At 40.8% G+C, this 24,161-nt stretch overlaps 1 protein-coding gene across 1 annotated transcript in view; it reads right to left on the bottom strand.

Annotated features, from left to right (window-relative positions):
* Window positions 1-21,352, bottom strand: part of NECAB1 (N-terminal EF-hand calcium binding protein 1) — a gene marked incomplete at its 5' end in the record, with an annotated part of 62,510 nt that extends 41,158 nt beyond the window's left edge. The window contains 2 exons of the mRNA XM_050708782.1: window positions 6,158-6,266; window positions 21,274-21,352. Coding sequence (XP_050564739.1) covers window positions 6,158-6,266; window positions 21,274-21,352 — 188 coding nt within the window. The remainder of the gene's footprint in view (window positions 1-6,157; window positions 6,267-21,273) is intronic.
* Between the last annotated feature and the right edge of the window lie 2,809 nt (window positions 21,353-24,161).

Raw genomic sequence — 24,161 nt, 5'->3', positions numbered from 1 at the left:
TTTAAGGGGTCTTTACATACAGGAAGGACACCATTTATCAGTAGATGCAAGTGCTAAGTGCTGCACACTAGGAAACAAGAACAGGCAACAAGCGAAGGCATTCAGTGTCACCTGTGGTGGGATGCCTGATCCGTCCTTCAGGGGCAGCGGGAGACTCGGCTGTGACTGCCCAGACCTAATCCCTGCTGCACCCATGCAAAGCCTTGTCTCACGAGGGTGGAGTGCGGGCATCAGAGCCAGGACTCGCCGTAACAACTGCTTTACACAATTTAATGGTGTGTGATTGAGTAGGCATTGACCAAAGGTTTCGTGAGATCATGGAAATCAGAAATAGAAGAGACTTTCAGTTGAAAGTCACTTTTTCAATGTTTAAGTGGTCCAGTCTCCTCTTGTATCTGTGTGGTCTTTTAGGACACTTAAAACAAAACTAAACTAAACTAAAAAAACACATCAACAACAACAACGACCATCCAAACCAACAACAAAAAGAAAAACAACTATGTGAAGCCCTTGTGAACAGGTATGAGCTACTCTGAGCATGGGAGGAAATCTGGTGTAACTGTGCATCTAGGGGCACAGTTTAGGGACATGTTTTAGTTGGTAATATTGGTGCTAGGGGGACAGTTGAACCAGATGAACTTGGAGGTCTTTTCCAACCTTAAAGATTCTATGATTCTATGATCTAGTAGTTGGCCTATGAACTAGTTATTATATTGCTTTAAGGTTCAGTAGACAGAAGAGTCCTCCACAGATTTAATTGTTTACAGTTTATATTTTTGATTGCTAGCTCTTACAAATATAGTTCTTGTATTAAAACATCTTCAAGAAAGGTAAAAAATATGGAAGTACTAAAATATGGGGAAAAAAGACCTTCCTTTTTTCATGAACACACTACTTCACCTAATCTGGCTGTCTAAATAGTGATGGCATCATTATTAATCTCTTTTATTCCTTATTTATTTTGTACATTTGTTTCCATCTGTAAAAACAAAAAGGTAATGGAAGGTACCAAGGTATCAATTTGTATGGTGTGTCTTTTCTCACATTCACTTAATGATTAAGATTTTATAAAAAACATACATAGATTTTATGAAATAAAGAAAAAATCAGTCTATGTATAGCACACTCATAGATCACAAGATAAATATTCCAAATTATGTATTGAGGAAAAATCCATATAAAATGTAAACTTTCAGTAAAAGCAATGATCTCCCCTGGATGAATGACCTGTAAATATAAATTCATCCCAGCATAGTGACCTCCAGTTCTACCTATCTTTTGGAAATTTTATACAACGATATCTAATTCCAACTCAACTTTTTTTGTGGTTATTATGGTCAATTTAGCACCAATTGACTCTTTCTAAAAAGATAAGACCTGTATACACCAAACAGCAAGGTGCAGCAATCATAGTCAGTTAGGCAGACACAACCTTAATTACTGGAAAGTTAATCCCCCCTATTTTTGTCCTACTATTACATTGAAAATGATGACCACTTATTTTAGAGGTATTCCATACCCTGTCTTTGTATCAGGTGTGTTGCATTATCTTGGTTAGTTAATAACAGCTGGTTAATTTAGGTCCCTTAAGGATGTTAAACCAGTGGAAGTACCTTATACTTATGCATCTTTTCTTTTTGGAAGAGTGTTGTAGCAGAGCTGAGAAGGGAATTTAGGTTTCCTGAGATCCGCAGAAATCATTCCAAGGCCAGCTTCCATTTTCTATCTTCAGGCTTTGAAGCACAAAGACTCATGCACACAGAAAGTGAGGTTTTGAATGCAGGCAGAGTTAAAAGATTTAGTGCAGGTAGAAACAACCTGAAGTCTGCTCTTGTGGCAAATTGGTTATGAGGTCTTGAGGTACTCCAGAAATGATCTATCAGATCGTGATATACTTCCTTAGCTATCTGTCCTAGGCATTTATGTGCAGTGTAAATCACTGCAGTGCGTGAACACTGCATAACCTCAATCCTTACCAAATATTCCTAGGATAATGGAGCTACAGTCTGTATTTTGTTAACAGGGAAGTGAGGCAAAGAGAAGATACATGATTTGCCCAGAGTTTGACAGGGTCTGCATTTCAACTGGATAAAAAAGACTAAATAACCTGTACAAATCTTCTAACTGGAGACATAACTAAGTAGAGTTTTTCTTCCTCCCCGACTGAAAAAAAAAACACGAAGTACTTGGAGATTACAGGCACATACAAAGATTATCATTTCATTCCCTTGGGCAATTGTCAAATGAAAACATCACATAATAGATAGTTTTAGGATTATTTAATATGCACACGATTCTTCTAATGCTTGCATTACAAAATTTTCCAAGGTTCAATGAACATTTTGCTGCTTTTCTTAGCCAGCTGGTTAATTTAAGACATTTTACATAATCTGCCCTTTTCAGCAAATGCCAGCGAGTAAACTTTCAGCCTCCTTATTATATTTGCTTCATGTGATTTTTGTTGGAAAGCTATCCTAATAAGGAATTCCTGTTATACTGCCCAAGCTGTCTCTCTTTGCTGTATCCATCTGATACTTGGCATGCTTTATCTTGCTGCCTGCCTGATGACAGGGTTTTCAAAAGCAAAAAGGTGCTAAGGAAAGCTTTTACAAGTTCTTTTTAAAGCCTCCTCTCTCTTAAAGAGAGATCAAGTGGCGTAGAATGCTCTTCAGCTCCAAAGTCAGGCATTAAGCATTTTATCAGTTAACGACTTCAGGGGAAAAAAAAAAAAAAGCTTCTTATTACGGTTTAAATTTAAGTGTGTTTTCTTATCATCTATAGCTAGGCTCTACTCTCTAATAAATGATAACCAGGCAAAAGAAAGTACCCTTTATTCTGGTTGGAAAAGGTAATTTAGTAGGTTTTCCTAGTCTTCCACCTCTTCAACTCTCTGAAATACATGAAAATCTGATCTTTCACTGCATGTAATCTCTGTGACTTTTGTGCCATGCTTTTTGCCAGACTTTTCCCAGTCAGTGACACTTCTCTCTCTCTCATGCCTGCTGTGCCCCTTGCATTACCTGCTCTCAGCTAATAACTCTAGCCTTTGACAAAGCCTCCCTGATTTCCCAGGAGGAAAACCATAATGTTATTCTCACTTTCCTACATATTCCTACATATTCTTCAGATCCAGGTATTCTCCAATATATAGAAAAAAAACAACTTACAAATACTAATAATACAAATGTTACAAAACGATAATAATAAAAAAAAGCATTGTAAATAAAAAGAAAAGAAAAATAGGCATAAAACGTCTATCTTTTTTTCTATAGAGTTCTTACATGGTCATTGAGGATATTTGGCCCATTCAGGATGTTCCCTGACAAATGTAGACACACACAATCATGGTAACATAAACCCACTCTCATGCACAAATGTGGTAACATGAGGAAATCCAAACCTGTATGAATGAGTCTTTGAATAACAGGGACAAAAATTGATGTGAAGGGTAATAGGCTAAACAAATTCCCATGGTGTTCCAAGAAGCATGTGATTCATTTTGCCAGGATTAGATAGACTGCATACATTGTATTTGTTCCTCAGCCCTGGTCACTGGTTTTAAGAATCCCGAAGAAATTAAAATGTTACACTTATTTCTCCTGTACACAGTCCATAATTACTTAGCAGTATTTCTGCAGCCTTTGGCCTTAAATTTATAGTACTTAAGTACTTTAGGATAGTGTGGTAAATTAGGTAAATAATGATTAGCTTCTCTTCTTTTCTTATGCTAAAACATAATCTGTTTATATTGCTCCTTCTCCTGTACTGTCTACAAAGGTGAATGATATATTCAGGAAAACCTGTTTCTCTGTAGCATCGCAGTACTGAGAGTCTTCAATAATGGATACTTTAGGATGGCCTTGTGAAAAATACTCCAATGCTTTCATTTTGTGTGGGCTGAAAAATAATGATTCTGGGAAGGCTATTCCTGATTTACAGAAGCATAACTGAGCTAAGAAACAGATCCACAGAGTCATATAGACATTAACTCCTAGGGGATATATCCCTATGTTTATATCAATTAAGTGCCTATGTGAATGCTTTTAGGAATGCATAGAACAGATCCCAAGAAAGAATCCTAACTATAGGCATCTCATGTCTTCATATAATCACACAGAAAATACTGCAAATGAAAAGTACTTCATACACCTTGATAAAAAAACAACTAAGCCATTTTGACACCAAAGGCCTGTGCTTCTCTATGTAGACTGGATATTTAAATAAGTTGAAGTTAGCAGCACTTTGAATAGTTAACATGTGAATTCATTTAATTTTTTTTTGCTGTTGTTGTTTTTTGTTTTGTTTTGTTTTGTTTTTGTTCCCCCCACCCCTAATAAACATTTTTATAATGGCTAATGAAAACCTGAAGACTTATTTAGAATTTTGATGTTTACATGCCTGGAAGATGTTCATAAAAGATCAGAAACTAGGATACATATTTTCTAGCATACACTTGTGAAATATTGATCAGATTTCAGACTTCAATTGTTTTCTTTGCTTTCTTCACACTTTCTGGAAAAGAAGAGTAATTCCACCTAGACTGATGGGAGGTAAAATTTGTAAGGAGAGGATACATTTTATTAGACTAATAATGGTGGAAAAAAATGGACAAGATCTTAAGCACACAAGGGCTTGAGTGAGGCTGCTTTGGAAGAATGAACTTTGAAGTGTTTCCCACAAAACTTCAGGCCTTATGCTGCAAGGGCAGTTGGAAAGTCAATGGCCAACATCACATCTGGTCATTTATAGGTCTCCAGGGCAATGGGCCCAAGCTGATATTTAGGGCTAATGATTCACAACAGCCATGGAAACTGGATGTTTACAGAGGAAGAGCAGCAGAAGCTGAGGACAAGGGGAAAAAGGAAGGTTGCAATGATGTAGTACAGATATCCAAAGGAGAAAAAGTCACAGGAGAGTGCTGTCAGGAACTAGCCAAGGGGAAAGGCCAGTCTGGAGCTATCTGGGTTAATGTGCAAGTCCTAAATATTAAGGTAATTGCTGAGTTCATGAGTGTGAGGAAGAAATGTAGTAAAATCTCATTGTGTGTTAGTGTCTGGATTTTTACGAAGTACATGAATTACAAAATATCAGCCTGTGGGTTTTGTTTGCCTGTGGAAAGTAAGATAAACCCCAGGGACACAGTCAAATTTGACACCGGATGAGATAAGGTCCTATTACACTGTCCAGGGTTTTCTTATAGCGAACATAGGAGGCTGGGCAGTGATAGCATCTTCATACACTTTACTCTGCTGTACATGGATGGGAAAAGCAATACTGACTTTCTGTGTAATCACTGTTTGTAGAGAGAAACACAACCCATGCTGTGATTGCTACCCAATGTCTCCGTAACCTCCAAGAGAAAGAAATAAACAACCTTCTTTACCACAAAAATAGTCCAGTTTAAAAACCACTAGCTTAATAACACCCTCCTAATTAACAAGAGCTGTGAGACCTGCTGTGAATAACTGTTGATGGCCAGAAAGGGGATAAAAAGGAAATTCATTCTCTTCTTCAATCACTGTGTAAAAGAAAAAAATAAATAGCACAAGAGAGAATGCAATGGCACAATTTTGGATCTACTGAAAGTAATAAGCAAAGTTCTTTGTACCCTTAGCCTGTTGCCTCGTTTAGCCCAACTGTACTGGGGACATCCAAATTGCCTAAGTGATGACACCAACACTTGGTATCCCATGCCAGCACCAGACGGGATGGCTTTTGTTTTTTTTTTATTTTTGCATGAGTTTCTCAATTCTTGACCATGCTTCACAGAAATGAGTACTTGGACCAGATGTTGAGCAGGGAAAAAAAAATAACCAAAGCAATCATTGTCCAAGTACTTATTTCTGTGAAGGTGGTAAAGAGCTGAGAAAGTCATATTTAAGCCTGAAGGAAGCCACAGACCCACTTCCTTATTGACATGAGAGGAGAACACAGAAGGCATCCAGTTTCCAGCCCATGTTCTTAGTGCACAAATCACAGTTATCAGAACATACGTGTATTTCTGAAATGTTTAGAAATAGTGAAGTTGTAAAGTTTAGAGCAGTATGACACAGTCTAGCTTCCCTGAATCAGCTTGTTTTCTAAAATCATCCTGATGTCTTTTTTCCATTCTCAGGTGCAGACAGTAGCACTTTGATTGTAAGTAGTGGACACTTACTCAGTATTGTGTGTATCGATTGTGTGAAAAAGTTCATGTAGTTCTTCTCCACTCAGAATTCCATCAGCAAAGTAAGCTTTGAATTCATCAAAGGACAGTTTTCCATCATCTGGAAAAAGAAAAAAAAAAAAAAAAAGAAGAAATGGAAAGTGCCATAGTTTCATTTGTGGTTTTGCTTTTTTACTTCAAGCAATAGAAGAGGAAGCTATTAAAAAAAAACAACTAGCTCTTCAGATTAAACGTATAAACTTTATATATTTAATCAAGTCTTGTAAAGAACGTGTTAAATGCACCAGCTGTTGTAGTTTCAGTCCTCAGTTTGCCTGATAATTCTGTTATTCTTCCTCCTTCTCATCTTTCAAACAAAGATAGTTTGGATTTAGTAAATCTTTACTGACAAACACGTAAAGACAATCCTCCTGTCTTTGCTCTTAACCCATTCATTGTGGCTTCTCCCCATGCTGTTCCACACTTCTTCCTGCTTGCTCCCTGTCCATGTCCCTACCTCTGCATGGAAGATCAGTGGCTTCCAGAGACAGAGAAACCCCAGGAAACTGTAAAACCAAAGATTTCTTGAAGGAGCATGGTGTTTCAATGAAGCTGTCACTGAAATAAATAGAGCTATCTATTTATTTCCCTTTCCTTTTTTTTTTTTTTTAAATTAAATTAAATTTTATTTTATTTTAATTTTATTTCTTTCTGCTCACTGCCTCCTGCATGGGAGACTGAGACTCAAGTGCACAATTCAATAGCATCAGGGACCCGACCCTGGCTGTCCTGTCTGCCTAAGGATGTTAATAAATACACAGCACCGGTCTGCAGCATTTTGATTCTCTCTTTCTTCATAACATATGTCTTTTTCAAAAAGCTCTGTGCTTGGAGTGGAACTAACAAAACAAATTTAAAAAGCTTGACTGGAATAGGAATGGAATAAGAAGCCAGCTTCATGTCCTCTTCCACTACAAAGAATCTCAATTCATTTTCTTGGTCAGCACAGAAAATACATTTTATTTGCCAGCATGTAAATTGTCTGGTGATTACACAAAACTTTAGGAATGAGAAAACTATTTTGGACATATATCAGAAGTCAGTCGAGATCTGCAGATGGATTTTCAGACAGAATTCAAATTGACCATGTAATATATAGAGAAACCCAACCATGAAGAAGTTGACTTTTTATTCTCTGAGTACCCGGTGCTAATGTTTGTTTGGGACAAAAACAATCTCCACATGGATCCTGATCATCATCAACAACATGTTCATGTTGTTGGGAAGTGTCTACAAGACTAATGGAACTCAGAGGGAGGGGAAGTACCATATGACAATATTTAGAAGAACAGTAAACAGACGTACACTGAATCACGAGGAAAGAGTCCTTATTACAATCTCTACTACGTTATTTAGCGAGTCTGTTTCATCCTTGTCTTAATTTAGCTTTAATTATAGCAAGCCCTTGACTACATGAGACAAAATCCTTGAGTTGAGATGCGTTAAGACAAGATTAATTATCTGGTATTTCCAGGCTGTTACCACTTTACATTGAGGTTCTACCCTCCTTTTGTCAGATCAGTCTGTGCATAACCATGAATACTTTCTAAAGTATCTATTATATTTTCTACTATACTATTATACTAATACACTTTCTAAAGTAATCTAATGAATACTGCAGTGTTTCATTGAAGTAAGGATCATATTTGTACTTCACCTCCCTTAGGCATGTCTGAAATTCCAGAGAAGATACTATACCGAAGATACCTTTTAATAAACACAGATTTTTCATGGTTTGTTTATTTGGTTAGTTTTGTTTATTTGTTGTGTTGTTGTTGTTTGATTAATGACATCATCAATGGATAAAATGTACTACAATTTGGACAGCCTGTTCTGCCCATAGGCTGGCCATGGTTGCAGTGAAAGAAGCAGCAGACTCAGGCTATTGTTTGCTCTGGAAAGTAAGACTCTGGGACGTAGAGAGCATTAGACTCTATCAACTCAGGTCTCTGATCATGTCAAAATGAGTATTTAACAAATGGCAGGCAGCACAACTAATTTTTTTCTTGAATATGTAATTCCAGGCTAAGGCTAAGGAACCAATTAAAGGAAAAAATGTATGATAATTCTGGTGGCTGAAATGAACTAGAGCCTAGATGGGTCTTTGAATAACATTGTATAGAAGATGATGCCAGAAACCAACCAATGCTTGTCAGCAGGGAGAGGATATTAGAAAAAAAAAAAAAGAAAAAAAAAAGAAAAGTTATAAATTAAAAGCTGATCCCTCTGAGGCCCATGAGATTTGATCAGGGATTCCTCAGTAGCAGCAGATACTTCTGTCCTGAAGAGGAAGTGCCCTCTTTTCTTCTCTGGACAGGGGAGACTTCAGGAGAAGTCCCTAGGTCAGGCTGAGACAAATCCATGACTCCATGTAAAGAGTTATGACAATCTGATCCCTGTTGACTAGTGTATCTGACTGAGGTTTAAATGATCAAGACTGATAATCAGCAAACAAAACCAACAGAAAGAAGATCCACCTTTTGCTATACTTAGAAGTTGGAATGGTAAAGCAGTAACTTAAAAGTTAAATATTAACTTATCTAAACTTATTGAGCCTCTGCATGAAGCACAGACAATAAGTTCAGAGCCTAAGAGTTTATAACTCTGTTTGGGTAGCACTAAATTTGAGTTCACTTGGCTCTTTTTCTTCATTCAGTAACTTAATGAATCACTCACAGGCACAAAACAACTGTAGAGGATAAGGCTAAGATGCCCTAAGCACCAAATTAGTTCACAATATTGCAGCTTAATTTTATAGTGGTGAAGTTTTCATTATAAAGGCAGTATCTGAACCCTGTAACTACATTATGCATGGCAGCATGAACATTTGAAAAGTAGAGATGAGGAGTTTCTTCACTCTTTTACTTGTTCTTATTTCATAATTTCTTTGATTTGAATATATGGCTTCAAGTACATAATCTTCAAGAGGATTCAAATTGGACTAATTGAATGTCTGCTTCAACAAAAACATTTTGAAATGTTTCATATGAAAAGACAGATTGTAGATGGAGATAATCATCATTATGATCAAAATATAATGGCAAGATCTAGAAGAGCTATAAACCAAGATGGCACAATACTGTGCTGAAGGTAGGCAATTTTCTTTGACAGAACTGCTATGATTACCTAATTGGCAATCTAAATACATCTGCCATTTGGCACTGGTTACAGAGAATGAATATTAAATACCAAGCGTACTGAAACAAGCTAATTTTCACAGCTATGCTTCCTTTGGCTTATTACAGATATAATCAATTGCTTAACCAAACTGCCTCTGCAGCTTTAGCCTCTGCTGGGCAGGGTGTTTTGCACGACTTATACACACACCCAAGAAACCAGTGATTGTTGGCAACTTTCCTGAGGTAAACATATGAGTTTACTCATAGAACAGACTAGATATGACAAAAAATAAAATAAATAAAAACCTGAAACATCTGCCTATTTATCTCTTTTCTTCAGGATCATTGGCTTTACATCAATCCACAAAATCATTAATCTGCCAACAGCCAGATTGGACACTTTAGCTATTTTCTTTGTATTTTATCATCCAAAAGCAGAGATTCCCTTTTGCTTTGTTGCTATTTATTCTCAATAGGGCTTTGAAAGTCTTATCTCTGACACATCACTAAGGTTGTTGCTGGCAAAAACTAAGGAGCTTTGAACCTATTTGCTTACTTACAGACTTGAAGCAGTCGCATTTACTGAAAATAATAATAATAAAAAAAGAAACAACTGATTTTTTGGGTTATTTCTCTAATTTTGTATAACTGTTTAGCTAGTGTAACTAGGGTCTGAGCTGCTGGTGGCCCAGGCCACTCCAGCATCTCTTTGGTGCTCAGATGAAGCTCAGACCCAATCTGCTAGCAAGTGTTCCTTCTACTGTTTAATTGAAGACATGTTTGCCTAGCCAATGTGTTTTTCTAGTTTCCAGCATGACTTTTATTTTAAAGGATGCATTCCATCCCCTCAGCACTCCCTCCCCATGGGCACGCTTCGCTGCTCAGACAAAGCGAAGTCCCAGATAAATCCTGTCCGGTTTAAGCATTTCAGAGCAGCTGAGCTGGAACGTCTCTTACAGATGCTTCAATCTTTGTCACTGGCAAAGTGACAGGGGATGGATGATTTGTGAAAGAGAAACTTTTCTGAAGCTAAACATCCCTTGGACAAATCAGCCTTCAGCAATGTTTGTGCTGGCAACATTATCTCCAAGAAGCTGTTTTGCAAGCCTTGCTTGCTCTTGCATGTCTTTGATGGTTTTCAAAAGCATAATTTCTTCAAAAACAAGCACAGTTCCCTGACCTCCTTGGAGCTCAAAGGCTCCCAGCAGGCAGACAGAAATATAAACAATAAAATGTATCTCCCCATGTAGCACTTGCAAGTTTTATATTTACATGGTGTTTCGGAGGAGCCTTCCTTCAGGATGCAATCGTGTTCTTACATTTATTCCCTGAAAACTCATCTTTCTATTGAATAGATGTTTTATGTGCAAAATAGGCCCAAGCAACATCCCCCAGAATTCCACAAACACAATTAGACTCTATTTTGAATCATCCATGACTTCAGTGGACAACACTTCTGACAGAGGAAAGCCACATATGTACTCTCTTTCTGAGCTGAAAGATGACTTCAGTGAGCAAAACTAACTCAAGCAAACAATGAACAAAAGGTTCTAGTAATACATATTTGGCGTCTCCATGACCAAAGATGATGGCAAATGATGAGTCTGCAGCCAGCAAAGGAGGTTACAGTGATGCAAGGAAAACAGGGTGTCTTGCAGAGATTCTAGCAAAAGCCAGAGGGCAAGAGAACAGCTTCCACTCCCACCTATTTTGGGCTTCTGGTTAGGGCTGCAAGCCCTCCCCAGCAGAGAGCATGTTTGCTGACACAGCACACGTGAAGCTGCGGGCTCCACAGATGAGCTTCCAACCAGTATTTATGCAGCAGGAGCCATGTCAGATGGAGCTCATATGGCTTACTCCACTCAGAAGAGCTGAGGGAAGGAAAACCCCAAGGCACTAAAGCTGATCCCAGGACTCACCCTGGTGGGCTGGGAGTCTAAAAGCAGAGCCAGCCCAAGCAGGCTGACAGTACATACCTGCTGTATGGATATGCGTAAGAGGTTAGGATCAGAGCTAAAAGATATTGCCATTTCTCAGCCCTATACACAAATAAAATGGGGGATAAGCACTGAAACAGACGCAAAAAGTTGCAGAAAACTTGATGTATTGGTACATAGCACATAGGTTGGAATGAGACCAAGGAAGAGCTGACAAAATAACAAATTTCAGTGTGCCAGAGAGTATGCTGATAACATCCACTAGGTTCCAGGCATAAGGGGACACCTAAGAAGATTTCGGGCAAATGCACTAAGCTTTCTTTCACTATGATCTGTATCAAGTGCTCATATAACCAGAAATAATGTTTCTGAGATGTATTTAGGTAGATTGATGCAGTAGAATCTTGTGCAGGAAAAGTTTAGCACAAGTAACCGAGTGGTCCCAGGGGATAAACAGGAAGAAGACCTAGTGTTGGCCGAATCCTGTTCATTTAAATGCTCCCAACATAGCTGTGAAGAAGATAAGCTGCAGAGTGTGGTGGCTTCAGTAATGTGCTTTGAGTGCAGGGCAGGTCTGTGTGTCTGCACCCCAAATGGCATTTGCTGATGGGAGCCCAGCTGATGGATATTGGAGTGCAGGGTCTAGCCCCACAGAACCTGAAGGTCCCAGGGAAGTGGGATGCGGAATCCCACCCTGGGCAAAGCCTGGGCTGGTGTGGTGCCTGTGGATCCAGATGGTTGGAAAGTGTGGTGAGAGCCCCTGGAGTCTATGCTATGAGAGCTTTGCCTTACAATACCCATTTTATCAGTACTGATAGAACAATTTGGGAGCTCAAATCTGCAATGCAGCTGTTTGAAGAATTTCTGTGTTCTGACTCCAATTCAGGATATATTTTCTTTGAAGGGAGCCATTAGACATACAGCTCATACAGAGCCACTGTGATATTAAGACCTGGCCCTTCTGGGTATCACGTCACTTAGAGCTTCACCAAGGGATTCCTGCATGTAGGCGTTTTTCTCAAGGAGGGGCACACAGGACCTGAGACCCTGTCATGTTGTGACATATCTGGTCAGCCCATGTGTACGGAGAGGAGAGCCCAGGCACTGCTGCAGCTGCCACTGAGCAGAGCTGCTGGAGCAATTTGTGGGCAAGCTGGAGGTCCCATGAGATGACAGGACACTGAGGCTCCCAGTTAGGAGATACTGGACTAGGAAAAAATACTGAAATCAGGGACATGCCATGCTTTGTTTTGGTCTAATTCTAAACCTTTCCTTGAAAATAAAGTTTATTCCCATAAGTGGAAATATTCATAAAGCCTCCAGACTGACTCTGATGGTCCACATTAGAGTGATTCAAAGGACCCTGAGGTGCTTCCCCAGCCTCTCTCCAGCATATTCAATCTGTCCTCGGGGATGGCTCAAGTTAGCACTCTGGCTTACAAACCAGAGCTGCTAAATCAGTACCTGAGGACTGCTGTCAGGAGGCAGCCAGACAGGCAGGTGGGAGCTGTGCCAGAGCTCACTTGGAGCCACCAGCAGGCACAGCTGCCGGAGGACTCATCTGCAGAGCCAGTGTTTGTTCTGCAATGCCACCGTCAGTGAATAATGAATAAGAAAACATCTATTTTGACCTTTGCCAAATTGAGTCTAGACTGAGAGTTGTGAGATTTCCTCTTGATCACAGCGCAGGTGCAGCTCTGTGGCTTTTTGGTTATTCTGTGGAAATCTTGGCAGGTGACTCATGTGTGCACTCCGTGAATCAGTCCCTTCGGTTGTTGAAGCCAGCGGAAGCTGTAGGATGTCACCGCTGCACTCTGTTACCTTATTTTACAGAATCCTTTACTGATGACCCACAGTCTCTTGTCAGGCTGATATTTCAGGCATGGTTTCAGAGCTGTACTGAAATCCCCAGGCCACTGCAATCAACAACAGTTTTGCTGCTGCTGGAGTTCTGGGTTCTTTCCGGTGGGCACTGGAGGACTTTTCATCTGTTTCTTACGTTAAAGGCAGGAGAGAAGATGCTGTTGATATTATAACACTATTTTATACAGTTTGAATTCTACATTTAAAAAGAAATGTTACGTCCCTGCTCTGTATCATGGACATTACCCGGTGCTGAATGAAGACATACGACAGAATAAGATTAGCCTCATCTGGCTGCAGTTTACATTTTACGGGTTCTGTTTCAATTAAATAATTAAAATTTATATATTTTAGAAGGGAAGAAAAACTTTGAGTGAGTGCTTGTTTGAAATGCCAGAGGAAAAAAATAAACCAAACATAAATGCTTTGATTTTGGTATTATAACATTTTGTTGCTGTTCTGTGCTGGGTGTTTGATATTTAGGTTCAGCCTTCTCTGGAGACTTAGTCTTGCTCTGTCTAGTAATTTTTTAAATTTTCCCTCATCATTTGGTTGCAGTTATTCTTGACTGCCTGCAGCATAATATTTGCTGTGCTCCTTCCAGTTAAGGCTTTTTTTTTTTTTTTTTTTTTTTTTGTTAAGTCTCTGCTTCTATAGAAATTATTACCTTTGGTGTTTTCAAATATTTTCCTCTTAGGAGCTTTAAGGATATTTGAGATACTGCTTATACTCCGTGTCTCAGTGTTTGGTCATAACAGTTGAGTTGTATTTGCAAATCAATGACAGCGACTGCATACAAACCATCTTCTCTGGGCCTACTGTATAAGAGCTGCCCCTTTGAGTTAACTCCTGCTTGGGGCTGAGCCAAGGGATTAGGGGTGGGAGCTATACATTTGGAAGAAGACCATAAATATCAATTCATAACTTGTGGAGCATAACATGCTGCTGGGCTTGTGATCATTTTTTTTCCACCTCCATATGGATTTAGATCTGAAGCAGCCAGACTCCCATCACAAACAAGCTGGAGATAATAAAGTAGAAACACTGCCAAAAGGCAAGAGCAGCCTCCTTTTCCCACAGGAGGACAGGAACAGAAATGACCCCCATGACACAGGCAAAGGGAGACACGGGCATTTTGACAGTCAGACTGTTCACAATAGAATTTTTGCAAGAGAGCCTATATCTGAATTTCCCTTCCTGTGCTAACAGGAAGGAATTATTGTACAAGGCCATGCAAGCAGGGTGCATATCAAAGCTGCAAGGGCAGGAGGGGCCCCAGGGTGACCTTTACCAACTTATATTGTCTCATTTGTTGGCAAATCACTGCAAGGCTCATGGGGTGCCTCAGGTCCCTCTTAGCATATCAGAAGGTCACACACATGCGGCAACCATTGCTGACTGTGAGATGAGGGTTTTTTTTTGTTTGTTTGTTTGTTTTTCTTGCCTAAGAAAGACTGCATTTGGCAGTTCCAGTTTTGCATATTTCTGTACTTCCCCCCTGCTAGGCGGGGACAGGATTTTACTTTTTGAAAGGAATTTAGTGAGTTTGATTTTGCTTTAAATAGCAAAAGAAATTAATTAAATGAAGAACTTTCCTTTAGATGATTTTTCTCCAAATTAATTCTGTTCAAATCCACATTGTTTCCTTTGAACACATGGAGTTTTGTAAAGTAAACCAGACCAAAACTTCACTTTGACATGCAAAACCGAAACTTCTCCTTTTATAAAAATGTTGATGTGCAACATCTCACCTTTATGAAATTGCTTTTTTACCTCAGGGTTTTCTGTGGCTTTTGTTAATATTATGAACCACATATTTCTTATAAGTGTGATATCCCTTTTGTGTGCCATGATCTCCCTCTAAGAAAATCACACGACCTTTTCAGCTGCTGGAGAAGTGTTGATCTGATCCATACCGAGTGGAGCTGCTCAGCCATGAACTACAAATAGAGTTTATGAAGCTGATCATCTTGAGAAAGCTGTGGATATTTCCAGAAATGGACTGGTAATAGAATGATACACGTACCTGGGCTGGCAGAGAAAGAAGCCACCACCACCAAAGAAATAGAGTTTGTATGGCTTCTTTTAAATGGGGGAATGACTATTTGATAAAGTAGTTACTCATTTAAGCCCAGTTGTCATAAATCATTGTGATATGTCTGAGTAACAGCAAATCAGCAAGACTTCTTGGCTCTGGAGTCTTTTTTATTTTATTTTATTTTATTTTATTTTATTTATTTTATTTAATTTTAATTTTATTTTATTTTAATTTTTTCCTTGCTGTGGAAGGCAAACCTGAAATCTCACAGTCTGTAAGTCCACAACAAAAACACTCTCTCTTATAATGCTCCCATCTTTCAGTTCAATCCAACTTTCTCAATGCATTATTTTCTTGTTGTCAAACAAGTACCTAGTAAGGTTTTTGATGATTAGCTGCTTTTGGGGTATTATAATCTCACAGGAAAATGAATATGGCAGCTCTGAGAGAGTCCTATTAAAAGTGTATGGGAGAACTTAACAGATCGTGTCAGGGACAGGAACTTAGTATTTGTTACTGTAAGCCAATACTTGTTTTTCCGTAGCACAGAAAGGTAACACTGAAATTGTAAATATCCCATTAATTAACAAGAGTTAATTATCTGTATTGACAACAGTGCAAACACGTTAGATACGTGTTCAAATTTCCAATAACCTTTCTGAGAAGCTACTTAACATCCCAGCCTTAAAGCCAATCTGCTCCCTAATAATGTGGCAGGAGCTTGTGCAGCGCTAGATTAGCAAAGTGGAAGTCCCACAGGCAATTGATGGTTGAGCAAACATAATTAAGCACATAAGAGCTGAAACCATTTCAAGTTTATGGACTCGAATTAATTGAAGTAAAGTGGTTGATCTCAGCCACATTTCCCCCAATAAGATGGTGTAAAGCATCCATACATAGCTGTGAACTCCAGTGACTGAAGTCTCTGGGGCTGATGTGGCTTCTGGAACAAGCAAGTTTGTCACTGACTGTGTGAACTGTTTCCCCTATTTTAGTAGTAAAGTATAAGTAATAAATGGGGGGTAACCTGAAATAGGACTGGAAGTCCTCACCACTGAAGTGCTGTGGATCCACCAGGGCTGGGACAGAGCACTGAGCTCTCTGGATGTGCCTGCCGTGGTTTATTGGGAAATGCCGGGTGCTGCACACAAGCTGGAGCAGGCACACACCATCAGAGGTGGGCTGTGGGGTAGGACCGCCCTCTTATTCGACAGGCTTGGCTGTACCACCAAGCCGCTTGGTAGCCCCTTACTGCCCAGTGCAGCCTCCTGGAAAGCTACCCTCTCTATGTTCTCAATGGCATTTGTTGTGCCTTCAAACACCAGGGTGAACTTTGTCAAAACTGCCCAATAACTGACTTCTGAGGACTGACTGGGAGTTCCTCACCAGGGTTAAACTTCTCTGCGCTGTGGGTTCAGTGTTTCAGGAGAAGACCGAAGTCTGGCAAGTGCTTCTGCAGGAAGTCATGTCTACCTTCTTCCTGTACTTTGGTATTGCAGGGATAAATAACAGGGAGCTTGTATTTCCTTCCTATCCTGTAAGATCTGTCTCTGGTTATCTGTGTAATAGGGTAAGCCCTTCTGTGGTAGTAGCAGAGTTCGTAACACTCCATCTCACACTCTCAGTGGCAGTGGTGTCATTTCTCTGGTAGGGACGTGGCACAAAACGACAGCCCTGTGTTGTAAATATACAAGTTGAATTCAAGGCTTTACTCTGCCTGCTGACATGCAGAACAAACATATAAATGCAAAATGTAGGAAACACAAATGTGACTGCTGGATATGGCCTCTGGTGTTTTAAAAAAGTAATAAGATGGAGCTACTACCAAATATTTCAAAACTTCTTAGGAACATAATGTCGCTAAGAAAACACCCACATGCAGCCAAAGTGCAAATCAAACACACATGCCAAATCGTGAAAGCAAAAGATCTGTCCTTAAGGAACACATCAGGAGGATCAGTGCATGACGATATACATTGCACTGAGCCTACAGAAAGCATTAAATGACATGAGAGATGGCTGTTTTTCTTGTGAGGATGTTTAAAGAGTGATTTGAGAGGCTGTATCAACGATGGCTATTTTTTCCAAAGGAAGGGGAGAAGACAAGTGAGTAGTCTTACCATTCTTGTCTGCTCTTCTCAGTATCTAAATAAAAAGAGAGAAAGGAATCACTTTTTTTTTTAGCATGGGTTAGTAGCACACAATGCTGTGTTTAATGGGCATTAACAGTTTGAGTGCTGCACCATGTTTCACAAGACTGCATAAAACTGAAAAGCCTTTAGCATGCCTCCAATCCTTCTCTCACAGTATTGCTTTCTTTAACTCCTCCTGTGCTGTGTGTAGAGAAAAACAAGACCAGAAAAAAACAGCTTTATTTTCTATTTTGCATATAGCTTGTGAGGGTGATGTCCAGGCACAAAACTTGATTCCGTATGGCCATGGTGATTCTGGACTTGGGGTAGAGAGAAGCAGTGTAAGGAAGCAGAGTGAGGGAGGTATGAGGATGCTTTGTGCATCCAAGATGGTGAGAAAGACGCGGGGCCTGGGTGGGTGGAGGAGGCAAGGGGAAAAGGCAGGAGAGGAGCTGGGTGGCACAAAGGGATCAGACTGGGGGTGGGAGGCAGCAATGTCAGCTGTGTGGGAGCAAATCTCGGGTTGCTCTGATAGTAGAAAAAAGGTTTAGAAGAAAGGGGAGAGGGAAAGCAGAAGGAAGTAGCAAAACTGTGACCCACTTCCATGATTTCATTTATGGCCTCTGAGCTGAACTTTGCACTGGGCCCCATTTATGGCATGTGCAGTATGAAATAACTTAGTGAGATGACACCTTCCCACCCTGTATTCTCAGATAAATCAGCTTTCAGCATAAGGATTGGACTGTTCAGAGTTTTTAAATATTTACTCTAGACTGGAAATTTCCTCCTAATGCTAACTAAAACCATTTGGCCAAAAAACTAAATGCAGAGCAAAAGAAAGAGCATTCAAAGCATTTTTATTAGAATACAATAAAATCTTTCCAGAGTCTTTAACACATAAAATACCATCTTAGATTCATGGTTTGGCTGGATTTCGTGGAGGGTTGTTGTTAGTCATTCTCCCCTATCACTGGCAAGCAACCTTCTTTCCTTTCCTGTCACCCGAAGGAAAAGTCAAGAGTGCTTGGCAGTGTGCCCACCTGCCAGGATTGCATGGTGCTCCAGAGGAGCAGCTGTATGTGAGCAGGGATGGCAAAGAGAGCTACAGCACTGAAAGGTTTGGCATAAATTTTTTTTTTTTTTGGGGGGGGGGTTGTTTGTTTGTTTTTGTTTTGTTTTGTTTTCTCCAGCTGGAAATTGAGAGATTTGTGATATTTGGAGACAGCAGAGAAAACTAATGCTGTGAGATCTAAAGGAAAGGACTGGGCTTTGTTCTGCCCAATTACATGTGACAAAAGGGAACGGTGGGTGCGCCCCAGCCGATGCATATCAAAGGGGCTAGGGCTGGATCCTGCTCCTCACCTTGGGAGTGCCTGGGCTGAGCTGCCCATGCTAGGCATATGTGCAAGCATCTCTGATGGGAAAGGGCAAGGTGTGCTTCTGATAGGTGATAAATATGCCCAGCATGGACCCAAGCACTATTAATGGATTAAGAGTGGCTTGTGCCACAAGAAGCAATGGCCCTTGCAGAGCCAGACTGTCCACTACAGCCACACCAGGCGATGCAGCTCACACCTTGGGCGAGCCACCTACGTGAGCAAGAGGGCTGGCTGCTCCATCTTATGGATGTGTAGGGTTGGGAGCTTCAATTGACTAGCAGTGCCCCATAAATATGGTTTCAAGGTGGCAAAAAAATCTGGATAAATATATTTTTGGTGAAAAAATAACACTGCCATCCTATGGAAATGCTAAAATTGTTTGGACACTTGGTAGGAATTTTGACACAAAGGCAGGAAGGAGGTTATATTACAAACCAGGGCTCATTCCCACTAGGTCTCTGCCTGACTCCCAGTGGGACCAGGACCTCAGCATTTGCCCTTTCCATGCAGCCCTACCAGCAATCTCTTGCTACTGGTCTAAGTGTTTCTACAGGTGGAGGTAATTCAATGAGGGGTCATCAGAGAGCTGCACACTCCAGAATATCTGTGATATGAGTGTGCTCCCAAAGGAGGAAGGGGCTCCAGCATCCAGTCCCTGCTCTCAAGCAGGCAGAGCTGGGATTTCAATTCAAGCATTCAAGCTTTTCTTTTGCATGTAGGAGCAGAAGTGCAGATGTAGCCCCTCAAACCCCATCCCTTTCCTAGTTTTGTGAATGGCACAAATCCATAAAACAAAACCTGACAATGGTTTAAAAATTGCTAAAATTACACAAGTGATTTTGATTGGAATTAAATGTTTTACGTTGGGTGAGATAAGTTTTCAGTTTGTCAGATATTCTGACCATCTGCAGCTTCCCAACCCAGTGTATTGAACTAAACTGGGAGCAAGTTCCACTTCCAGGTTAACTCTTTCATGGCACCCTGTTTCTCTTCTGTCTTTGCAATCTATGCCTATAATTCTCCTGCCTCTCTTTAAAGAAATAACTGAGACTAAAAAGCTGTGTTTTCATTGTACACTTGAATGGAAATAGTAAGTCAACAAAGAGTCTGTTTTAAATTATTTCTTACAGAGGCTAGAGAAATCAGTAGGTGAGCAGACATGGTTTAAGTAAGATGCTGTTTGAAATAATTTGGAGAGAAGCCTTGAGATGTGAATGTGGTTGCATTAGATAAAAAATCTAGACAGAGGGCCCTTAAGACAAGTTTTAATACATAACATGCCCTTTCCAGCTGAAGTTCTGGACTAACCCTGGTATAAGAGTTGGTCTGAACTAGGTCAGAGCTATTAGTAGGCTGTGAATGGTATGAAGTTACATAGGTACACAGTTTTTTTTTAAGATTTAAGATTTTTAAGATTTTTTTTAAAGATTTTTAAGACTCCTGAAGGACAGAGGATACTTTAGAGATTGTTGGGCTGGAGTTTGCCTTTTATGCTGGACTTGCGTTGGACCAAAAAAATGCTCTGTACAAGGCAAGCTTAGACAAAAACCATTGCACCTGCACCCTGTGAGATGCTGAGCCCTTGGTGATGGTCCAGCACAGCACCCCTGAGGGGCACGATGGACAAATGCTCCTGCTGCTGCCTCGCCCGGCTCCCTTTTACAGGGCTGAGGGCTCAGTGCCGCTCTGCACATCGACCCTGGGCATCTCAAATCCGTCAGGGCCTAACGGGACACTTTGGGAAAAAACTCCACACTTCTGCAGGGTGATAAACTCTTTAGAGAAAAGCTCAGAAAAAAAAAAAAGTAAAAATCCAAGCAATGCATTTCAAAAAATGACAGTGTTTTCACCCAGTGCCTCTCCTAACCAGCCCCAACTTGCTAACCTGCTCTCCTGACACACGCACGCTGTTGGAAGGAAACTCATTTCCCAGCATAGATATTGGACATTAAAAAAAAAAAAAAAGAAAGGAAAGGGGAAAAGGAAATGGAAAAGGAAAGCAATAAGGGGAAAGGGAAAGGAATAAGGGGAAGGAGAAAGGGAAAGTGAAAGGGAAAGGGAAAGGGAAAGGGAAAGGGAAAGGGAAAGGGAAAGGGAAAGGGAAAGGGAAAGGGAAAGGGAAAGGGAAAGGGAAAGGGAAGGGAAAGGGAAAGGGAAGGGAAAGGGAAAGGGAAAGGGAAGGGAAAGGGAAAGGGAAAGGGAAAGGAAAGGGAAAGGGAAAGGAAAGGGAAAGGGAAAGGGAAAGGGAAAGAGTGAGAAGGGAAAGGAGAGGGAGAAAGAGAAGAGGAAATAGAAGGGGAAAGAGAAAGGAAAAGAGAAAGGAGAAGGGAAAGGGAAAGGGGAAAAGGAAAAAGAAATGGAAAAGGAAAAGGAAAAGGAAAAGGAAAAGGAAAAGGAAAAGGAAAAGGAAAAGGAAAAGGAAAAGGAAAAGACACACAGCCTTTTCCGGCTTCACCCCCTTCCACCCTGAGGAGGAAATCAAAGCCTCACCAAAAAAAAAAAAAAAAAAAAAAAAAAGAGAGAGAGAGAGACCCTCATCCGTTAAACGCCTTCAATTGCTGCCTTTGGGGGTCATGACGGCAATTGTGCCCCGTACTCACATCGCGGAAGATGCGCAGCCCCGCGCCCAGCTCCGCCGCCATCCGCCCGCCGCAGCCGCCGCCACCGCCCGGAGCGGCGGGGCCAGGAGGGGAAGGGGGGCGGCAGCCCCGGCACCCCCGGCCCCCTCCCGGCCCCGCCGCCGCTCCCCCGGCCCCGGGGATGGCTGCTTTGCCGGGGGGCCGGGCCGCAAGCTCCGCCCGTCGGTGGCTGGGTCCTCGTGTGCGTCCTCCGTGCTATGGGGCAAGTCATTGGGAGAGAGAGAACGGAGAGAAAGAGAGAAAGAGAGAGAAAGGAAAGAAAGGAAAGGAAAGGAAGGAAAGGAACGGAAGGAAAGGAAGGAAGGAAGAGAGAGAGAGAGAGAGAAAGAAAGGAAGAAAGAAAGGAAGGAAGGAAGGAAGGAAGGAAGGAAGGAAGGAAGGAAGGAAAGAAAGGAAGAAAGGAAGAAAGAAAAAGAAAGAAAGAAAGAAAGAAAGAAAGAAAGAAAGAAAGAAAGAAAGAAAGAAAGAAAGAAAGAAAGAAAGAAAGAAAGAAAGAAAGAAAGAAAGAGGGAAAGAAAGAGAAACTGCCCTCAAAGACCTCAAGGGATCAAATGGCCTCTGTTTGGAAGCCCACCCTGGGACACCTCTCCCCAAGTGGTGTGCTCCAGTTTAGGAGGTCTTCCCTCAGTTTTCCTGGCTGCACTCAAAGGACACCTCTTTCTTCTTCTCACCCTTGTGGTTGCAGGGAAGAGCTTGTAATGTTCTCCACAGCTGCATTTTTGTGTATTGAATGTGCTTTCATGGCTAAACCTGATTTTTCTTGAAGAAAGAAATGTGGTTCTTGCAGACTTCCTTTGTCAGGGCAGGTTTTCTGCTTTCCCCATCATTTTGGCTGCTTTACCCTCTGATCTGGTCACTTGGGGGAGGTCTCACTTCAGTTACAAGACCCCAAACTGAACATCCTTTGGGGTCTTGGCAGCACAGACAGGCAATCGGGACTATTTGTGTTCTTACTTCTCCAACACAGACACCATGAGAAAACATAAGCTGAGTTCTACAAAAGCACAAAGGCTTGAAAATAAGGTCCTTGACTATAATATGCCCCACAAGATGGCCTGGCCAAAATCAGGGGCAGAGGGGACCTGGGAGCACTGGGAGCACTGGGGCAGAGGGGACCTGGGAGCACTTTCTAGGCTAGATCAAGTGGGGAGCTGTGGGATGGTTCAGGGTGAGGGCAGGTAAGGAGGAGGAGGACAACGGTTGATGGGGAGCATATCTCTGGGGGAAACTCCCCCTGTGTAATTTCAGGCACATGCTGAGACATTATTCATGTAATGGGGAATTCACCATGTGCTGAAAGCTTTAACTTCAATTTTCACCATTCCTGTCAATTTAAGACTGGGTCTCAATGCTATTTTATCATGGCTTGCTCTGTGCGGATGCTCCTGCTTCTTCCACTTCTGTTTCCAGGTTTCAAAAGAAAATCTGACATAGCAGGGAGACATTTGTCCAAAAGGAAAGACAAGGCATTTCACAGGGTGAGAAATTTGTATCCCACTTACTACAGATGGCTTGAAAGAGATGGAAAATCATCTCAGGTTATTTTTGCCTTTTTAATAATACTGAAAGGCTTTTATTTAATCCGCTTCTTATGACAGAAGTATAGATTGCCATTTCTTTCCAGACAGAGAAAAGAAAAAAGTCTGAAGGCTGTCTCAAGAGCCATGATTGTGAATGGAGATAGGGAAAAACTTCTCTAGACTGTATATGGTCTTTTTTTTTTTTTGTTAAGTGTTATTAGAAGAAGAGGAATAGTGATGCATATTTAATTTCTATCTTGGAATGAAAGGACATTTCTTGAAGAAATAATATATTTCCCCTTTGATTAGTATTAACATTTACTGTGCATATTTTATATCCGTCTAGAGAAAACATACTTAAGACCAGGGAGAAAAAAAAAATGCATTCCTGAAATTTTTAGGGCAAAAATTGAGATTAAGAGCAAGAAGAAAAACAAACATATGAAACTTACAGGGTTTTTATTATATAAGTAAGCCTTATTTCCATTATCAAAAAAAAAAAAAAAAGACTTTGCAACCCACCTTTTCATGATACAGAAATGTGGAAGCACTATTTGAGTAATCATTGTTAGACACCATTTAGCTTTAGGGTATAGACTAGCAAACAAATTTGTGAGTGGAGTAGGCATATAACTTACTGATGACACCTTTCTATACCACTTTAACATTTTTTGAAGTATTATCTCAATTTTAATAGTGCAAGCAGGGCGAAAGCTCTGAATTTCACTGGCTTCCCCAATGCATTCAGTGATTCCCCTCCATCTCTGAGCAAGATGCTATGGGGAGGAGGGCAGGGGGAATGCAGCCTGTGTAGCTGTGGTTGGTGCTGTGTAGTGTGGTGGGTTGCTGAAATATCCTCGTGGGGTTAGCAGAAGTCAGCACACAATGATCTGGTCACTTGGGCAGCCACAAGCAGCCACAAAGCTGTGCTGTTGGTAATCTATTAAAAGAAATGGAGTTGTTTCGTGTGTGTATGAGGATAAAGCATAAAGCTGTTCCCTCTTTTTCTTGCTGTGTGCCGCATCATTAAACTTTCATTTAGAAACCAGCCTACTGTATCAGCATCTTCGCTCATGTGAAAGGAAAAGAAGTGGCCAGCCAGTACCTAATGATTTTGCCCTTTTATCTGGAAAAACAAACACATGAAAACCTGCAGCAACAGCTACCTTACACTTAGTGTGCAGCGGGCTATGCAGCAGGAGCCATCAGCACTGAGATAAATATAAAAGCTTCCTTTATACTGAGGAAATGTAAGCTGTCTAACTCTCTAATACGGTTTCTAAATCACTCTGTGATGGGTAGCTATGTGTGTTGCCTTTAAATGTCAGG

Source organism: Cygnus atratus, chromosome 2 (assembly GCF_013377495.2).
Source record: "Cygnus atratus isolate AKBS03 ecotype Queensland, Australia chromosome 2, CAtr_DNAZoo_HiC_assembly, whole genome shotgun sequence".
Taxonomy (NCBI): Eukaryota; Metazoa; Chordata; class Aves; order Anseriformes; family Anatidae; genus Cygnus; species Cygnus atratus.
The sequence above is the reverse complement of the archived record's forward strand: the minus strand, read 5'-3'. Positions and strand labels throughout refer to the sequence as shown.